The sequence below is a fragment of the Phytophthora ramorum genome (genome assembly GCF_020800215.1).
Source record: "Phytophthora ramorum isolate Pr-102 chromosome Unknown Phyram_PR-102_s0007, whole genome shotgun sequence".
NCBI lineage: Eukaryota > Oomycota > Peronosporomycetes > Peronosporales > Peronosporaceae > Phytophthora > Phytophthora ramorum.
In genome coordinates this window covers 2,182,931-2,202,213 of record NW_027150653.1, presented here as the reverse complement: position 1 = coordinate 2,202,213, position 19,283 = coordinate 2,182,931, and the positions used below count along the sequence as shown (strand labels likewise).

General features: G+C 54.7%; 7 protein-coding genes across 7 annotated transcripts; 3 read left to right on the top strand and 4 right to left on the bottom strand.

Moving 5' to 3' along the window:
- Nucleotides 1–1,286: 1,286 nt before the first annotated feature.
- On the top strand, nt 1,287–3,485 carry KRP23_8714 (Calcium-dependent protein kinase 2; the record flags this gene model as incomplete). Its single annotated transcript, XM_067894188.1, has 1 exon — nt 1,287–3,485. The coding sequence occupies one exon, from the start codon at nt 1,287–1,289 to the stop codon at nt 3,483–3,485; it is 2,199 nt and encodes a 732-aa protein (XP_067743646.1).
- A 152-nt stretch (nt 3,486–3,637) lies between these two features.
- KRP23_8713 (Patatin-like phospholipase domain-containing protein 7) lies at nt 3,638–7,153 on the bottom strand (the record flags this gene model as incomplete). Its single annotated transcript, XM_067894187.1, has 1 exon — nt 3,638–7,153. One exon carries the CDS (start codon nt 7,151–7,153, stop codon nt 3,638–3,640), a length of 3,516 nt encoding a protein of 1,171 aa, XP_067743645.1.
- A 396-nt stretch (nt 7,154–7,549) lies between these two features.
- KRP23_8712 (uncharacterized protein) lies at nt 7,550–8,281 on the top strand (the record flags this gene model as incomplete). Its single annotated transcript, XM_067894186.1, has 1 exon — nt 7,550–8,281. The coding sequence occupies one exon, from the start codon at nt 7,550–7,552 to the stop codon at nt 8,279–8,281; it is 732 nt and encodes a 243-aa protein (XP_067743644.1).
- Nucleotides 8,282–8,427: 146 nt separating this feature from the next.
- On the bottom strand, nt 8,428–9,687 carry KRP23_8711 (uncharacterized protein; the record flags this gene model as incomplete). The annotated part of the gene is made up of 1 exon (XM_067894184.1): nt 8,428–9,687. One exon carries the CDS (start codon nt 9,685–9,687, stop codon nt 8,428–8,430), a length of 1,260 nt encoding a protein of 419 aa, XP_067743643.1.
- A 172-nt stretch (nt 9,688–9,859) lies between these two features.
- KRP23_8710 (uncharacterized protein) lies at nt 9,860–10,342 on the top strand (the record flags this gene model as incomplete). The annotated part of the gene is made up of 1 exon (XM_067894183.1): nt 9,860–10,342. The coding sequence occupies one exon, from the start codon at nt 9,860–9,862 to the stop codon at nt 10,340–10,342; it is 483 nt and encodes a 160-aa protein (XP_067743642.1).
- A 128-nt stretch (nt 10,343–10,470) lies between these two features.
- On the bottom strand, nt 10,471–11,215 carry KRP23_8709 (uncharacterized protein; the record flags this gene model as incomplete). The annotated part of the gene is made up of 2 exons (XM_067894182.1): nt 10,471–11,112; nt 11,177–11,215. The coding sequence occupies 2 exons, from the start codon at nt 11,213–11,215 to the stop codon at nt 10,471–10,473; spliced, it is 681 nt and encodes a 226-aa protein (XP_067743641.1).
- A 1,985-nt stretch (nt 11,216–13,200) lies between these two features.
- On the bottom strand, nt 13,201–18,662 carry KRP23_8708 (F-box/WD repeat-containing protein sel-10; the record flags this gene model as incomplete). The annotated part of the gene is made up of 7 exons (XM_067894181.1): nt 13,201–15,047; nt 15,121–15,439; nt 15,511–16,629; nt 17,581–17,945; nt 18,026–18,158; nt 18,238–18,458; nt 18,527–18,662. The coding sequence occupies 7 exons, from the start codon at nt 18,660–18,662 to the stop codon at nt 13,201–13,203; spliced, it is 4,140 nt and encodes a 1,379-aa protein (XP_067743640.1).
- Between the last annotated feature and the right edge of the window lie 621 nt (nt 18,663–19,283).

Here is a 19,283-nt window from a genome sequence, read left to right as displayed (position 1 = left end):
CAAGGACAGGAGGCACATTGAAGTTGAAGTGCAACGCGAGTGACGAGCGTCAACAAGACGCGCGATTGCCAACGGATGCCTGTACTTTTGCGCGCCAAGCGACACTCAGCCGGTGTGTCTCTATGCACCCCGGTGTCTCGTCGTGGTTGGATGAGGGTCCGACCGCTTGCGGGACACGCGCGTGTCACCCGAATCTCGCTGCTCGGCAACTTCAGTTTTGCACGAAAATGGTTGGCGGCGAGAGGTACCACGAGCGCGATTCCCACCATCACGTTCAACACCGACTATTAATCGGCAAATACCGGGCTTTTAAAAACGGCTTGCATGTACTTGCTTCTCTGCAGCTTGCAGCTGTCGTTGGCGGTGGTCTTCAATTGCCTCCAGGGCCCGGATATCCTACCCGGTTGTTTGTGGCAGCCGACGCCTGCCGTAAGCTGAATCCGATCCGCACGGAGCAGCGGCTGTCGCACTCGCAGATAGAGTCATTGTTGATGTGTCTCCGTCGGCGCCGCCGATTCGTGCAATGCTGCTCGACGTATTGACTTCAACCTGGATAAACAATCTGAGAGATCCTTCGCAAAGTGAGATGCTAGAATCCACCGGCGCCAGTTATTCACTGAAGCGGATACTGGCATCTCAGGGACAAATGAACCTTGCCGTTTGCAGATACAGATATCACATTCCAGCGCAATGGCTTGCAACATCGTCTATGCCTCCCAGCGTTGACATCATGACGCTATTAGCTCGCACTGCAACTTGCAAGGCGTCTGCAAGCGCCATCGTCTGCAGCGCAGGGTTACAATCCCTGGGGTGGGATTACTCGATTACGCCTGTATGGTACCGGAATTCGACCGCCTCAACATCGATTGGAGTGAGGCGATGCCGTGCTCGCCAGCAGACATGCAGGCATTTCAAAAGTGCAACAACGCTTCGTCGCAGCGCGCGTGTTTCTCGCTTTTCGTAGGGTGTGTTTGCTTTTCACTCGCAAAGTCGAGTAGCGCGCGTCAGCAATTGAACCTCTGTTTCTGCGCACCAGGCAGACCTTGTATGAGGCTTTTTCAGATTTAAATGAGGCTATTTGAAGATAATGTGAGGCATTCCAACAAGCATTCTGGACTAAACGATTGCAGCGTGTCACTTCGCCGCTTAAATGAGACCCCTGGAAACTCACATAATCCGATCACGCCCGTGATCCACATGCGCATCAACAGGCCTGTCGCGAATCGTCGGTCTCCGCCCGCCAAAAGGTGTCATTCTGCAATTCGCCTTGCAACCGATCAGTGGCCATGACGTTCGCGCGGCACCATCAGCAGCAACAGGCGCAGGACTCGATGGAGAAGGAGCTGAGCGCCTCCAGCGGCCTGACGCTCGGCGAGTCCCCGCAACACGGCGGCAGTCCGCGGCGCAGCCTCTTCCGGCGCTCGGCGACGCCCGACGACAAGCGACCCACGAGACACTTGCACGGCACTTCGTCCACGGCCAATGGCCGACCGTTGGCGCTGCCGCACACCATCACCGAGAGACACGGCGGCCAGGAGCTATGGGTGCGCGCGCCCGTGGTCTCCGGCTCGCTCGAGAAGCGCGGCTTCCGCTGGCGCAAAAAGTGGAAGTTGCGCTTCGTGGAGCTGGACGGGCGGCAGCTAGCGTACTACGAGGACACGGGCGCGTTTTGCGCAACGACCGCTTCGTGCAACGGTACGAAAAGGAGCTGCAAACCTAAACGAAAGGTGATGCTCACGGCCGACGCAACGCTCGAAGATGTGGACGACAAGACGGTGAGCGTCACGCCGGCGCTGGACGAGAAGCCGTGGATGCTACGCGCCAGAGATGCCGCCACCAAGCAGCGGTGGCTCGTGGCGCTCTCGGACTGCATCGACATTTTGGTGTGGCTGCGACACTACAAACTCGGCGCCGTGCTGGGCGTAGGCGGCAATGGCGTCGTGCAAAAACTCGAGGACGAACGAGATGGCACAATGTTTGCAGTCAAGGTGCTGGATGTGGCCAAGTTCAGACATCGCGAGCAGGTGGTGGCGGAAGTCGAGATCTTGCGCAACATCACCAACAACATCAAGCACCCGAATCTCATGACGATCCACAAGGTCTACGAAGAGCACCAGAAAGTGTATATTATCCAGGAATTGTGCACAGGAGGTGAACTCTACGATCGAGTGGTGCAACGTGGGAAATACTCGGAGAGAGACGCGGCCAACATCATGAGTCAGCTCGTGTCGGCGTTGCAGGCGCTGCATGCCCACAACATCCTCCACCTGGACATTAAACCGGAGAATATCCTGTTTTCGTCGGAAGACCCGGACTCCAAGATATTGCTCACAGATTTTGGCCTGGCACGCATGATCAACGGCAAACAGAACCCGCTGGACCAAGGCAAATCCATGGCTGGGACCATCGGGTACATGGCACCGGAGGTCATTTCCTCCCACATGTACAGCGAGCCCGCTGACGTGTTCAGTGCCGGTGTGATTTTGTTCATTTTGTTGGTGGGATATCCGCCGTTCTTCGGCGACTCGGAAGTCGAGGTCCTGCTCAAGATTGCTAGAGGAGATTTCACGTTCGACCCGCAGGACTGGGCCCACGTTTCGGGCTCGGCGAAGGAACTGGTAGCGCGTATGCTGGAAGTGCGCGCGCAGGACCGCATCACCGTGGAGGAGATACTGGCACACCCGTGGATCGTGCGGGAAGAGGCCGACAAGGACGGCGGCCGTTCTGAGGAGCGTGACCTGACCGCCAGTATGATGTCGAAGCTACAGTGCTTTAACATCGACCGCAAGTCTCAAAACATGGGATCGTTCATGGCGTCCATGCTGCTCGACGACAACGAGGCCGATTTCCAAGCGCTTGTCGACGAAGAAACCATTGAAATGATGATCCGGCAGCTATGCGTAGATGGCCATAGCCGCATCCCCCTGCAGGGTGCGCACGTGATCGCAAAGGGTCTTGGTCTCTCGCCTTATATTGACGAGAAGTCTTTCGTGCGGTTTCTGGACCAGAACCAAGACGGCTTCATCGACGCTAGCGACTTCTGTAATGGTGTCCGAGCAATGCGCGATCACCACCATTCCTTTGCTACCATGGTATTCTCGGCTCTCTTGAAGATGAATTCTCTGGAAGAGAAGAGCGATTCGGATGAAGAAATCGCTGAAACACATGCGCTTACACGAGAGCACTTTGCGGTGGCATTCAAGAAACTGGAATGCCCGGAGCCCCTTGTCGAAGTATTTCTCAAATACATTGACGAGGAGGAGGAGAAGCAACAGAGCGCGCGCGATTCAGGCGACGATTCATCCGCATCGACATCTTCGTCGTGGTCGGTGAACGAAGCCAAGTTCGCGACTTTGTTCACACAGTTCTCTTTTCTTGGGATGCTGTTCCTGCGCAAAGCACACGAAAACGTGGTCTCCATGGTCAAGTCGTACAGTATTGACGACATGCCGCGTATCTCCGAGGGGTCATTCTCCTCGTCATAGGTGACGCGGAGAATGATATTAGACTGTACGCTGTAGCTTTTAGTAGAAGCGGAAGTTGCTCATGGCTAACTCAAAATCGTGGCGTGCGAGGCGCCACTTTATTTACTTCATGTGTACGGCAAAAGCACTTCTACTTCTCCGCGCGGCTTCGTTCACGTAATGATGCTGAGCTTATTCGGCGTCGTCGATGGGGTATCTGCTGGCGTCGCAGGTGGCGTTTTTCGCTTGATATCGGCGTCTGGTTCGGCGTCCAGCACACGTGCCACCCACGCTTGGATACGAGGCAACGCATATTTGTAACCAACTTCGATGATCTCTTCCATCTTGTTGAACTCCAGGGTGCCGTAGTCGTTGACAGGTGGGCGCAAGTACAGATCGACGCACTCCTCGCGAATGCGGACCTTGTGCTGCTCCGACGAGACGTACGCGAGAGCTGCCGACACATCGCCCATGGAAGGCACTGCCACAGTCTTCGCGAATGGGTTGAGCTTGTTCCAGAGAAGCCACCACCCCGACAGCGCGCTGCCGTAGTCGTAGAAGTCAGTACGCGCCTCACTGCCCACATCCACAGCAAAAATGTACTTGATACCGCCTTCCTCCTTCATCACGTCCGCAGGGAGGTTGTTCATGTATCCGCCATCCAGCAGCAGAGAACCATTTTCCGAAATCGGAGGGAAGTACCCTTGCAAACTCATCGACGCTCGCACGTATTTCCAAGCTGGTCCGCTGCGGTGCACGCTCATACGGGACTTCGCGATGTCCGTCGACACGCAGAAATAGTTGAGCATCAAGTCCTCGATAGACAAATCGTAAAAGTGCGCGCGGATACTCTGGTTGAAACGCGTGCCATTGAAAAACGATGAAATGGGCAGCGTCAAGTCACGCAGCTTCTCGAAAATACTGCTGAGACCCGTAGATAGTTGCACTACCTTCGACTCGACCAAGCTCAGGTTGTTCGGGTGGAGTGCGTAGATACCACCAATAAACGCGCCAATACTGGTGCCACCGACGACATCAACGTGGATGCCGCACTCCTGGAGTGCACGCAACACACCAAGGTGGGCAAGACCTCTGGCGCCGCCACCACCAAGAACGAGGCCGACAGCATTACCAGTGATCCGTCGGCCCAGGCGCATGAAATCTGAGCGATGTTCCGCAAATGGAACTTGAACATTGTGGAACCCGCTGATCCACTCGTATTTCTCCATCGGAAGAATGAATCGCGGCAGCAAGGGGCTGTCCATCTCTAGACGCAGCTTTTTCTTTAGTGCGTAAGAGCGCGATGAGCCGTTAGCTTCCTGCTTGGCAGCAGCCTCCAGCGCAGTTAGCGTCCAATCTTTCTCGCGGATACGAACGACGTTAATCTCGGCATCTCTCTTATCCCAGGCATCCTCCAGAATAGACACCATGTCACTCACAAATGCTTGCTGCGGGTGCGTGTCAGAGCAGAGGAGCAAGATATGATCCGCCTGGCGAATGCAGAGCTTCGTCCACGCCGTTAACTGTGGATCGGCTTCATAAATGACAAGTTCGTTAGAGCTCTCGATGTCACCCATCCAAGCCGTGAGGTTGGCTCGCGAGACACGCGAGTTGCTAATCCACTGTTCCCCCAGGAAAGCTTTAGCCTTTTGCGACGAAACAGTCTCAACAGAGGCCAGAGTCTTCAATGACATCTCCAAGTGAGAGCAGAACGTCTGGATCTTCGTCAGCTTCGTCAATGAAAGAACGGCAACAGTGCCGATCGGAAGATTGCTCCCAGTCTTCTGTCCATCCGAAGTGGTCGAGCTCGAGCCGAGTGATAGCAAATAGTTACTGCGAGATTTGACACCACTTGCATCAGCCTTCAACGAGTCCACGCGAGGAGTAGGCATTCGACGCGCGAGGTTCTTGGTGAAATGCACTAGAACTGAAGGATACTTGCTCACCACATAGTCAAAGACATTTCTCGACATCTGCGAGATCTGGGAGTCACGAATAGCGAACACTGAGGAGTTGCTGGCTCCTGCAGCCAGCATGTCCATCGCACCCAGCGTGGCTCCGCGCACCAGCTCGTTCGTCGTCTCCACCTCCTTGCCTCGGTAACAGTGCATCTGAACGGCGCGAAGCCGACCGCTGATAACAGTGAAGACAGAATCACACAGATCGCCACGGTCGAACAGACTCTCGCCACTGTGAAGGTGGAGCCAGTCGAACGACGTATCAGCCACACATACCAAATCCGAGTATTGGTCAAGAAGGTGGCGAGTGCATTTCACAGCAACAGGGTTAATCTGCAGCAGGCTGCAGAATAGCGCGTCGGGGATCCACAGCAGCGTGGTGTCTTCGAGGCACACATTGTGAGTTGCAAAGTAATGGGAACCAACAAAGCAAGAGGAAATGCCCACTTCACAGCCTGTCGTTGCTCGGTACAGCTCGGCAAACTTTTGTGGAGCCGTGCCAACTTGAACGCTGACAGATCCTTCCAGCACAATGTGAACGCCCAACGCACTCGAGCAATCTTCAGCTTCACGAATCGTCTGTTTCTTCGAACGCTTAATAATTTTCACGCAGCTCGCGAGCGTTGAGCGTAGCTCTTGGTCAAATAAGCCGATCGCGTCGGCCACGCTGTCCACGATCTCCTTAACTGGTGTATCTTCGGCCTTCATGCCATCTTCACCCCCAAACAAGAGCGGGTGCACCAGCGGACTCACGTTAATAATCTTGGATGTGAGCCCAAAGTGGTCGATGAGCGACTTGGACGTGATCTTCTCTGCTTGACTCAACGCAGCCTGCGACAGTCGGTAAAAGGCCTCGGGGTACGCCTTCAGCACCTCCTGGATTGAGTGTGGCGGGATCTTAAACAGCCGCGTGTCGTTCTCTTCAGCTTTGGCCGACAAACTGCCACACACCTTTTTCACTTGAGCGCTGCATTCTCTATTCTGCAGCTCGTTCACAAGCACCGTCAGCAACGGCAGCGATGACGTGAGCGTATCACCCCGCCCTAACAGCTTGGAGAAGCGTTGGTGCTCTCCTTCTCCATGGATCGTGAGCGACGCCGAGCCATTCACAATCATCAGGATAGAGCCGTCCAGCGCACCCTTCTCGAAGATCGATTGGCCCTTGGAAAAGCGCAGGATGCGCAGATCCCGCGCCAAGGGCTCCACGAGCTCACCGCGCAGGAACGAGAAGACCTTGGATAATGTATCATAAATGAACTTGAGGTTCTCGGGGCCGCAGTTCTGCCGCAGCTCTCTGGGGAACGTGATGTGATCCTCCAACTCTAGCTGGCGGTTCTCCTGCATCCGCTCGCGCTCCGCCTCCAACAGGTCCGAGAAAGACTTGGAGTGCTTCGAGTTGTGTCGCAGCCGCTTGGACGTGGGCGATGACGGCCGCTTCTGTAGTTTGGGCGGCGTCTTGCGCGGCCGCACCTGGCGAGACGCCACCCACAGGAAGAGCACGCACAGCACGAGCGCCACCGCTAGGAGCGTGGCCGCACCGCCCGCCGCGTACGGGTTCTGCTCCGCGTGGACACGCACATCGGCGGCCAGGCGCGACGTCTTGTGGGCCGCTTGGGTGCCTACGTGCGCGAAGAAGGCGACGCGCAGACGCAGCCAAGCCCACAGATCGTGCGTAGCGAGCCGCGAGAGCTCCGTCGCCACGTTTGTGGAGCTCCAAGCGGACGAGTCCATGAACTATGCGATTCTTCTTCTGCCGCTTGCGCTCTAGACAGCAAATGTTGGACTGCGAAAATGAAAAATAACTTCAAAGTGGCGATGGTGTCACTGGAGGGAGGGAGCAACACAGTTTAGAGATATTACATGTCTCAGCTGTTAGTGTCGAGACAAGCACGCTTGTTCGCCGCCTGCTTGGCGAGCGAGCAAGCGAGGTCTGGTGCTGGTGAGGCCGAGCGCGTATGCAGTGGCGAGTTCTAGAGGTGCAGGTGAGCTGGGCAGCGTTGCAGTGCTAATGATCCTTGACAAGTGGCCGTTTTTATTTTTCACTCCGATACTTTTACAACAGTGTCATTTTCCTCGTTCGAGTGACACGCACCTATCGGCCAGCCATTCACAGTTCCATTCAACATCATGGACGTCGATGGCGATAAAGCGGCGCGGCTCACGTCGCGCTACGACCGTTTGATCTCGGCGCTGGGCGAGGACGCCTTCCAGGCTTCTTCTGGAGTGTGTTCACGAGTGGAGGACGCTTCTGCAGCTGTACAGGAGGCCGAGAGCGGCGAGCAGCGCCAGAAACTGCTGACTGCTGCCACCGCCAAGAGCGTGCGCTGTGCGGAGCTCATTGCCAAGAGTTTGGAGGCGTCTGCGGCCCTGTCACAGCTGCAAAGGACGCTGAAGGACGCGTATGAACGCAGTCAGGAGGACGCGGACGAGAGCATGAACACTGAGGAGGACAAACAGGAGGACGAGGCTACGACGCTGCTGCTGCAGGACCTGGTGGCTGCTGGGGACGACGCGGAGGACGCCGCCAAGAAATACGCGCGCCTGGGTGTCGTACGTAAGACGTCGCGTGCTAGTCACGAGCTGTTGGCGTCGGCGGAGTATCATTTGCAGGAGCACCTGGGAAGTTTGTCAACTACGGCCGGGGACGCCGCCGTGCAGAACGAGTTCCGAGACCTGTATATGGAGGAGTTCACGACAGCGTTTGGAGATGAATTGGACCAGTTCCGCCAGGAGGAGCGCTTCGAGAGCAAGGATGTGACCTATTTAATCTCCTGCATCCATTCGGGTGGCGACATCTTCTCGCCGCTGCAGAAGAAGCTCTTCGTTGAATCTGTCGGCGCTAGCCGAGCATCGGAATAGTCACAGGGAGAAGGAACGGAACGTTAAAAGGCTATAGAGCGTAGGTAATATGCATGTATGCAGCTTGTATTCCTATCGATATGTTTGTTTCCCCGTATGTAAGACCTACATAGTGGTTGTTGTACCCTTAACATCAACACGACAGCTCAAGCGTCCAGGATCTTGCGAGACGCCCTTGTCTTCGGCTTCCTCGTGCTCGATCGCAGCGATGACTCCTTAGTCATTGTCGCGCTGTGCGCCTTGCCAACGACCTGGTAGTATGTCTGGATGGGGCGCTGGCGCAACTCGCGCTTTTGCCTGCGGGTTCGCCCCGCGTACACTTCCTGGCCGAAAAAGTCGGCGATCCACTCGAGCATGCCCTCGCGGCCAGTCTTGAGAAGCTCAAGGCCTTGCCTGAAAAGTGGGTCCACAGACAGCGGCGCGTCTTCTCCGCCTTCGAGCGGGGACATGGTCGCAGGAACCTCCTCCGATTCCGACTCGGATTCTCCCTCATCCGTCGACGCCACACGTCGGTAGAAGTAACACTGGTGTCCTTCACTCGACCCCGCCATGGACGTGGCCACTCGTCCAATATTCTCCACGGAGAATCCGTAGTTGTCCACGACCTTGCGAGGCGCGTGGAAGCTGGCAAAGTACTTGGCGGAGCTGCGGTTGAACATCTCGGCCATCTTGTCCATCACATCGGGCGGGAAGCCCACGTCAAAGCTGTAAACGTGCGAGAACGGGTTCAGCGTGTGCGCGTCGGTAATGTCTCCCGCTGTGAAGACCGTCGCGAGACGCTTGTCGCGCTGTGAGTCCAGTGATAAGACGCTGCGCAGATTGTGCAACGACAAATGCCAGCGCAGCTCTTCGAGCTCGATGCCGTACGAGACCTGGACGCCAGGGTCCACCGCCACATGGAAGTTGGGCTTGCCCAGTCCGGAGCCCACGTCCAAGAATCGACTCGCCGACGATAGCTCGCAGTGCTCCTTGAGGTAGTCGACCACCCGCTGAAACGATGCCTGCGTGATCTCCCCGTAGATGGCTCCGCCGGCCGCGTTGCCTCCCAGACTGCCCGTCTGCTTGCGGATGGCCTTGTAGACGTCCGACACCTCGAGCTCCGTGAACTTCCGCTGCACGTCCTTCTCCCGGAGACTAGTCAGGGGCGTCGCCTTGCCGGGTGTGCCAATGGACAGCCGCGTGCGCTTCTTATTGGAGGCGGGCGTGGAGGTGCCGCTGCTGGGCTGCGTGCTGGGGGTGCTCTCGCTCTTGCGCTTGCGGCCGACGGTGGGCGTTGCAGCGGACGTGGACGTGGCTGGGGGCTTCATCGTTGCAGTCGAGCGCTTCTTCATGGTCACACCGAGAGACGGCGACGTGAAGTGCGAGGGCGAGGGAGGCAGGGGCGACAGCACCTCCATTGGCGCCATTGGTGATAAGACTGTGGAGCTCGTGGCCGACGAGTTCAAATTTCCATAAACCGTAACAAACCCGCGGGTTTGTGTTCATTTTGTGACATGCGTTATAAACCCGGACTGTTTGGTACTACCTCAGTCACTGCCGCTGCAACTTCGACATCGCGCCCCTCGAGCAGCTCCAATAATGGCTCCTTCTTCCTCCCGTGCACTCATCCTTCACCCACTGGTCGCCCCCGTGGGTGGCACCCTGTCGCTTGAAGCTCGTGCTTTCACTGAGTGGCTGCGCTCACTGGAACCTTCGCACGCGGAGCCCAAGCGCCCGCTGAGCCTCTTGGACTTCACATGCGACGAGAACATCCACGCGGTGCTGAGCTTCCTGGACGGACCGTCGCTCTGTGCAGCGCGCAGCGTGTGTCGCTCGTGGCACCGCCTGAGCAACGACGACCAGCTGTGGCTCAAACTGTGCCTCGAAGAGTTTCACGTGTCACCCGCGCAGCTCGCGACGCGGCCCGAGAGCTACCAGAAGCTCTACCAGTTCGCCTGCCGCTCGCTCAAGTTGCTGCTGCGCGACTACTTCCAGGAGCAATGCCTTACCAATCTGCAAAACTCGCTGCAGATCCCAAGGGCCGCTGCCTTGACGCTCATCGCGTCGCGCTCGTCCGTGTGACCTCACAGTAGCGTGGCTGCTCACGACCAAAACGCGGCCCTTTAAGGCGTGTCTCGCCCAATATACTAATAACTTCGTGCAGGGATTGAATACAAGATACGACTCTGTGTAGGTGTTTTTTTGTGAGCTTAGGACGGTCTGGTAGTGTCCTCATCTTCGTCAGAGGAGCTGAGAACGATGGAATCCAGCGCGTGGGTGGTGATCAGGTGTCGAGCGACGGCACGGAATTCAGCCTCCTGGTCGGCCGACAACGGGATGATTGCGCTTGCCCGCCTAAGTTTCGTGTCTCCGGAGTCGGTTGTGTCTGGAAGACGAAAAGCTGGTTGCTTGTCCGCACCAAACTTCAGCTCCTCAAGCTTGCCCTCGTCTTGGTCTTCGCATGTGGCTGCTTGCAGGGTTTGGTCAAGATTTGCCTTGGGCAGCTCTGTTGTATCCGCTGGTGCAGTTGAACTGGAAAGACGATGCTCATCTTCACCCTGCTCGTACTGTGCAGTCAATGATACTTTCAATTGACTGTAGAGCCCAGCAACGTACTCGAGCACTTCTTTCTCGCTGTGAAAATCGACGAAGCGAGGGTGGTTGGTAATTTCTCTGGGTGGGTCGACCCCAGCAGAGCCAAGAGTGTCCACCAGTGAGCATAGCGCCGTGTAGGATGCGAGGTGAATGGATGTTGCGTCATTAACCGACGAGAGCAACGACGACGACTGCACCGCAGTTCGAACAGCGGCTAATTCCCGTTCCAAGACTTCGATTCGCGCTTGGTATTCGCTCTGCATACAGAGCAAAGGGTGTCAATCACGTTTAATTGACATGCCAATACAAACTCAAACGTACGTGTAATGCTTCCTCCCGGTTCTCGTGCATTATCTTCATGTCGTTGACAACTTGATCCAGCAGAGACTTCTGACGCCGCAAGTTTCGGGTGTTCCTATCCCCTTGGAGCCTCGAGCCAGGCTGAAGCTCAACCCGGCGACATTGCCCAGCAAATTTGAGCGTCGACAGCGTCTCCGAAAGGTTTTTTGGCTGATCATCTACTGTGGCGATCAACAGCAGCCGTCCGCGACCACCCATAAGACGTCCTTGCAGCAATTTTGTGAGTTGGGAGTCTCGAAACCGGATATGCGGCTGCCCGTGCTCATTCCCAACAGAGGTTTGCAGTTTAGCATCCCGCACGCTAGGATTTAATCGGGCCAAAACGTGCGCCGAAGTTGATTCTGTAACAACCTTTGGTTGTGCCAGTGCAGCGATCACACCTCCGAGAGCACTCAGTGAGCGGTTGATGAACTTTGCTTCACGAATCCGTTGTTCCTGCCGCGCGCGTGTGGCTCGCAGGAAATGCAAAGCACCATCAACTCTTTCAGAGCCTGCCAAGTCCACAAATGAAATTGTCGAAGCCTCTTCCTCGTCCACAAAATCTTTTTCTTCCAGCTCCTCATCTTCATCTTCGCTAGCAGAGCCTCTGCTTCTAGTAGCACCTCGGCGACGTCGTTTAATAGAAATCGTGAGTAGCGTATGGCTGCGCGACGATGTTTTGTTTTTTGTGGTAGCAGCTAGCACCCGGTTGCGCATGGCAAGCTCCAGCAACGCGTGTGCGTCGTCTATCGACGCTATTTCGTATTCGTTCAACCCTGTCACGCAAAATGCTCCATCGCGTCCTTGTCGCACCGGAAGATCGCTGCAAGATTCGTTAAAACTTCGGCGTTCATCGTGTCTTTCCCGAGGTTTTCGACGTTTTGTAGCATAAGAAGTTGACCCACCAGGCAGGGCTAATAGATCTTGAATGGTCTCAAGATATATCTGTAAGAACGACAGGGTTATCACCGTCTCACTCGAGTCGGCTTCATCCTTCGTGGTAGCAGCAAACTCCAAAATTTGTGACAGCGCACGAGGAATCATTCCCCGTTCATTGTCATCAGCAAAGTCGCTCAACATGCCCATTGTGTACGTCTTCCCCGTGCCAGTTTGACCGTACGCTACGATTGTCGTGTGCTCTTGCTGCCCTTGTTGCTGTGACTGCAAAACGTGACGAATTTGAGCGAGTGCGCACGTTTCATAAACGTCACGTTGCTTCTTCCACGGCGGGAAAATGAAATCGAAGTCAAAGCTTCTTCGACCAGACGTGCTCCCTCCTGTGTGAGTTGGGGCCTGTACGTACAAACGTCGTGGACGCCGCGCCCGCGGTGGTGGTAGTTTCTTGTCGTAGGCTGCTGCATAGTCGTAGTCTCTGCATGCGGAGTATTCGAAAACGCCACGTTGAACATTACTCGAAGATGACCGGTAATTGCCTCCTTTTTCATCACTGCTGCTGCTGCTGCTGCTATTACTGTAGCCAGACGCTTTCGATTCCGCGCCAAACCGCCTTTCAGCCCGCTGGCGTTTCCGTGGGCGACATCGCACGGCTACGAGAACTGGCCAAGCGTTGTTGTCATCTGCACTTAGCGCCTTGGTAAACTTTTCTCCAGTTCTGTCGTTGCTTTGCTCATCTTGCAATTGGCCTCGACGAGTTCCCGCCACACCCCGTTGAGGAATTGGCCTCACATCCTTACTTCGCTTTTGCGTAGGATACCGCGACGTTCGTTCATTGATCATTTTCGCATGGGATGCCACCATCGATCTCGACGCATATTCGATTGATGAAGAGGATGCAGGCGAGAGTGGGGGAGACAATGAAGTTGGCGGATGCAAGCAAGAGGGCATCTCGCCTGCTCTCGACATGCTGTCGATGGTCACCCAGTGGGCGTGTCGCTTGGTGCCGTCGCTATAACTGCTGTATTGTACTTAAAAGTCGCTTGGACCGAGCTGTCTAATTAGGATGCCCTTCTCGAGCCAAGTCTTCGTTCCGGGCATTGAGCAGGCAACTATACCGCTGCTTGTCCAGAACTGCTGACATTTTCGATATCCCAGACGCGCACCGAGCCATCCCACGAACCGGAATACACAAGCGAGTCACCCATTTCGAGGCACGTCACACCAGATGCGTGCGCCAGCTTCTCGCGGAGGCACATGCCCGAATGCATATCCCAAACTCGCAGCCAGCCGTCCTCGCCTGCAGACACAAGCTTCGTAAAATCGCGTTGCAGACGCGTCACCGGCCCGGTATGCCCACGAAGAGTTAACCGTGGGCCGCGTTGCACGTATCGAAGATCCCAAACGCGAACTTGGCCGTCAGCGGCACCAGTACAAATGTTAGGATCTGCGGGCCCACCAAGGCTCACACACTGTACAGGACCGCCGTGCTCCCGCAGCTCCTGCACAGGCTGCAACACCCCGCCATTGCCACGAAACGAAGAATCCCACACCTTCACAACACGGTCATTTCCTGCCGTCACGAGCCGTGTGCCTGATACTTGTAGGTCGCGCACACTAGCATGGTGAGCCTGCACATTGACTTTCAATTTGCATACCGCGAGGTCCCAAATCTGCATGGTACGTCGGCGATAGCCCAAAGCTAAGTCGTCGTCCCTTGCTAGCAGTCGCAGACAGTTAACCCCACCGTTATCAGCGGGTTTGCCAGTGGCTTTGTGCCCGCTTAAGAGCGCGACACTACTCTCGCGTGTTGTATCCCAGATACGAACGGTACCATCATCGGAGCCGGAGGCCAACAAGGTGCGGCCAGCTCCCAGATGCTGCCCGAGCTCCATGCATGTAATCGCATCCAGGTGACCTCGCATCACCACACTCCGCTTCGATACCAATGCACCATCGACCTCGCTGTCTTCGGTCGAGGTCAGCGTGTTGCTGCTCGCGTAAGGCAGTGAGAAGAATGCAAACATGTGCCGCTTCTTGGGTGTTGCACGCAGATCCCAAGCACGTAGCGTATGATCTCGAGATCCAGAGATCAGCGCGTTACCCCGCATTTGCACAGTCGCTACCGCATCAGTATGGCCGTCAAGTCTCACGCCCTTTTCATCTTCTGACGGGTCGATGTCTACCACGTTCACATGGGCATCAGCCATACCACAAGCTGCACGACCACCGTCTGTAGCAAGACACAGTACGGGCGACCCGGAGCTTGCCAGTACTGCACTTGGGAAGACAGCACTAGATCTTCGTCGGCGCGTCGGTGGTGTTCTGCTCATGAAATCAGCCGCGTGCTGATTACCATTGCCTGTGTGGTCATGCTCATCCACGTTCCCGAGCTTCGCGCGAGGAGTTGGTTGACCCTGGTGCGGCATCTCACGGATAGACATTTTACGGCGGATCACTGTGTTTAGGTCGTACTCGCGAGATAGCACCGGGCTCTCGGCAAATACCATCCCCGATGTTGTTGAAGGTCCATTCATTTTGGCTGGAGTAGAATTTGCATGGTGGCTTGTTGACTTTGTGTTGATCCTGGGCTGCTCAGCACCCTTGGGCGGAGAAGGCTTGATGTCTTTAGACATGTCGAGCGCGCGATATACATTCTCCGCAAGTTGCTTGAGCGTGTTCAACAAGTCTTGCCCTTTTTGGTACGTAGAGCACATGACCGTCACGAATGTCAAAACCTTCTGGAGCGGTACTTCAAAGTTGAGCATGTCATACATGAGACTTCCAATGACTGAAAAGAATAGCTCATCCCCCACAGCCTCAGAGGCTTCTTCGTCAGATTCGGTTGGATCTGCCTGGTTCGCTGCATCAATCTCACAAATGAAGGCCTGCTGCCACAAATCCAGTGACCTGCAAATTGAGAGCAAACGCAAAGGCGTCACCAAATACTCCTTCTTCGCTGTAGCATACAAAAGCAGCATCGTGTGAGACGAACATCAGAACGACAGTATCATTCCGTAGAACCACCTTACCGAAACCAATGCCGCTGTGCTTGTCCTCCACGTAGTGATAGTATTGAGTCGCAACCTGAAGAATGCCGCGAGCTGTGGAGTAGTCCTCATGAATTCCACACTGGTTCATTAGAGCTGATGTCAATCTCGCGAGCAACCGAAATCCTGTCGCTCCAATGCAGCTCCCAGATCCTTTCGGGTTGTACCACGCAGAAGAGCTTTTTGCACCGCCTGGCTTAGGGGAACCATTTACGCTCTCAACGTACTGGTTGCTAGGCTGCATTAGGATGAGAACAAACAAATCGCGGGCGTGTGCACTCTTGAAATGTGCCTCGCAAGCCTGGATAATGCAAGTACAAGTCAGTAAAATGAATATCGGCTTTCAAAGACCAAGAAACCCAAGAAACGTACTCGGATCTCTTGTTCACTGAGCGTGTCATCGGATGTGAACACTGCAGTCAAGCACTTGTGAAGCATTTGCTCAATCCGTTCGTCTTCTGACGAAAGAAATCGACCGCCTGGGCCAGCTGACCCCGCCAGAGCTACCGCCACACTACTATCAAGGTGTAGTCGATACTGGTTCACCTGGTGTGGATTCTGGAGCAAATGTGCGTTCGTTTTCAGTAGCTTTGGTTCCACTCCAAGCTTCTTAGCAAGAAATTCATGATTCATTTTCACAATTTTGGATGGAGTAGTCGACAGGGCTTCAACATCACTACTATCCAAAGCAAATGGATCCCACCGGCGATTCTTCTCTTCGTTTAGTAGAGCTTCGATCTGCTCGCCCAGCGATTTTGCAGTCTCTCTTTCCCCAGGGCTGGCCTCTTCGTTTAACGAAAATGATGTCGTTCTCAGAGATTGCTGTACACTTGCGTCGTCTGTACAGCTTTTATCAGTACCGTTATCGGAGGCATTGCGGACAATCGTTTCTTCCATTACCAGAACTGGTACATCACTTCTTGCTGCACCTGTGTCCAGGAACGAATGTTGGCTTTTAGATGTTGATAGAGCCCGGATGGACTGTGACCATTGCAAACTCATAGGTCCCCGGCAAAGCGTTAGGTATACAGAATGGAACACACTTAGCTCAGCCGAGCTGTGGCTCTCAAGAAACGCCTGAAAAGCTTGTGTGCAGAACAACCGAGTCACTAGCGGAACCACTTCACTGTCTGTGGATTCGCTCTCAAAAAAGCGGCGCTTGTTAAATACCGGGAGTTTCTGGTTCACGAAAAACAGGCACTCGCGATACCCCCTCACGAGTGTAGCAAGGAAGCACACGAACTCCATACGAACTTGCTTCTCTGTCTCTGGCCCCCACTCAACGACAGTATGTCGCTCTTCCCCAATTGCTTGCTTTAGTCCCTCTAAAGCGTCACCCGTGCAGATCCCTTCTTCTTCAATGCTGTTGCGCTGTCCTCGTTGACTTGGCTCAGTCTCTCCGGTTAATGACGGATGCAGCACAGTTTTTAGACGGAGGTACAGAGCCTTTGCCAGCTTATGAGGCAGCACAGGCCCGCCAGACTCCTGCAGCTGGATTGTTCCGCGATCGATGTCGACAACCACGAGATGCTCTGGCCGACCGCTTTCGAGCATACTCTGCAGCCAACTAGTATGAATTCCCAGGATATATGGCAGCGGGGCTTGAAGATACTCTGAAAGAACGCGGGGCAAAATAGGCACATACGGATGCTGCCATCGAAAGGGATAGATGAGCGCACACAGCCCCTCTGCCACAGGGCACAAGAGAGACTGTTGTGTTGAGTGAATAAGTATCCGGTACTCGCAGAGAATAAGTGTCATGAGATGGATGATTGTCTTGACGTCGAAGAGCTGAAAAATTGGCTCGAGGGAGTAAACAAGCGGTTGGAAGCCTTGCTGAATAGCGATAAAGCTTCTTGCTTTAACGGGTGATGGCTGCCCTCCTTGAACAGATGCCGAGCGTCGAAGCTCAGGTCGTAAAGGCTCTTTCATCATGTAGATTGACGTCATTGAAGGCACCATGAGCCGCACTTTCAGGTTGTTGATGGCGAACGTAACGCCGAATACACCGCGAACTGGGAGCGTAATATCGTGGCACAGACTAACTAATTGTCTCCGCGTATCAGCTAGTTGAGCTGTGCCAGCATCTACTGCACTACTGCTTCTCTTTCCATTTGCTGCCATCCAGGTGTGTGCCACAATAAGTAAACAATCGGTGACAGCTTCTATCACCGGGATTCGCGTCAAAAACGCCACGCAAGTCGAATGCCATTCGTTCTCTTCAGCACCCGTACTTTTCGGTCGGCGATGATATACCACAAGACACACGACGTAACATCTACACAGCCCATCATCACCTCCCACCAGGACGAATGAGAACAGTTTACTTCGTGGTCGGTCGGCTTGAGTAATGATCTCTGGCCCTCCTGGAAAGCAAAACCACTCGATTTTTGTCGGCAGCGGGAAGTCGTGACGATCGACTGGTGGATACCGGAAGCGTACCTGTGCCTCGTCCAAGCTTGTCGGCGCGTCATTACCAACTGCAGTCCCCACTACGACCACATAATCAACAATCCCTGATTCCACAGGAATTGCCGCCGCATTCAATCCATCAGGACCGTCAAGCTGCAACTTCGATACTGGTGATGGCGACGAGATTTCTGTCGCCGGAGACGGTGGAAAAACGGTTGTGGGCGTCACTCGCCTTCTCTCCGGACTCTGCGAACGAGGAGTGGGTACCCCATCAGGAACGAAACATAGCGATACCCTCAGAGCTGTTCGCAACGTAGATGAAGACTCCTTCGGAACAAGGGGATACCACTGCTCAACTTCCTGTCCTTCAGGGAGACGTGTAAGCGGCAAAATAACTATCCCAAAAACCACCACAACACAGTTCCAGATCCGTAAGCCACGAAACACACCGCGTTAACATGAACAACAGGCGTACCTTTCCCAATGAATCCTGGACACGCACTAACTTCGCCTTGCAGCGGCAAACTCGCGTGTGTTTCGCTTCTTGCTCGATCGACACAGAAAATCACCAGCTCGTCGTTCGAACTCACTTGCTCCATATAAAATTCCTATACCCAAACAAACAAGCAAAATTGAACACGTCAAAACCTCATGTTGTGCAGTATTTCGACCCAATTGACAGCTCACTTCGTCCCAGCAGATTGCACTGGCCCAGGGTCGGGCTTCTGTAGCAAAAATCCCGCTATTTGCTGTCCGTAGTAGCACGCAGATCATATCTGGCACTGCCTCCTGCGCTTTGCTCTGCTGCTGTTGGGACGGCCGCCGTCCGGGGAAGTGTAGCCATGATGACGTAGTCAGCGCTCCATTGTCGACAGCCCTCGGTGTCGGTAAATCGATCGCATGCAATACTGTCGAAAATGCATGACGTCAAGTGTCGATAATGTTGTCAAAAATGCAATTGTGAGCTAATTCGTACCTCGAATACGCAGCGGTCCGACGATCACGTGTCCAGGCTTGGCCGCCGCCTTCTCGGAAGCGCTGGCCAGCGCAGCGCGCGTTGGAGACAGAGACGCCGGCGTCGAAGGTGCGTCGAAAACAGTGGCCGCACTCATAGCGCTGCGACGAGCAGGCGCTCAAGGTAGAAATTGGCCAAGACGTTTTTTGAGACCAAGCGTACTTTAGCGAAATGTAGGGGTAATCGCAACTGCAACCACTTCAACTCGGTGCAATGCCACCACAAACGAATAGAATCGCACAACTCGGCTCTTGAAGTATCGAGTTACTTCGAAGTACATCGTTCGTGTTGTCCGCAACCTCCGAGCACTCGTATGCAGATACTGCTGTTATGGCGATTCAGCTTCATTCGGAGAAAGCACGGCCTAGAAGGCTACGGAGTAGGTACTCAAATCTTGCGACCCAGGAACATCATAGAAAACAACCCTAGGTCAAACGATCCGCTGCACCCGCGTGCCGCCCTGCACGCGAGATACGTAGGCTGATTCGTTAGCACGAGCAATTAACGCTAGCAACGCATACCTAGCGATGTTGTCTGTGAAACGCCGTGGTGTCGGCGACACATTTGCTTGGTGCTGGAGGATATGAACGAATTGAAAATCGATTTCGTCACGGAACGCGAAGTCGAAACAAAACGGTATGATTCAATCATGTTGCTCGCTTTGAAGACTGCTCCGCCACAGGCGTTTGCTTCGCTCAAGTCAGTCGACTTACCATTT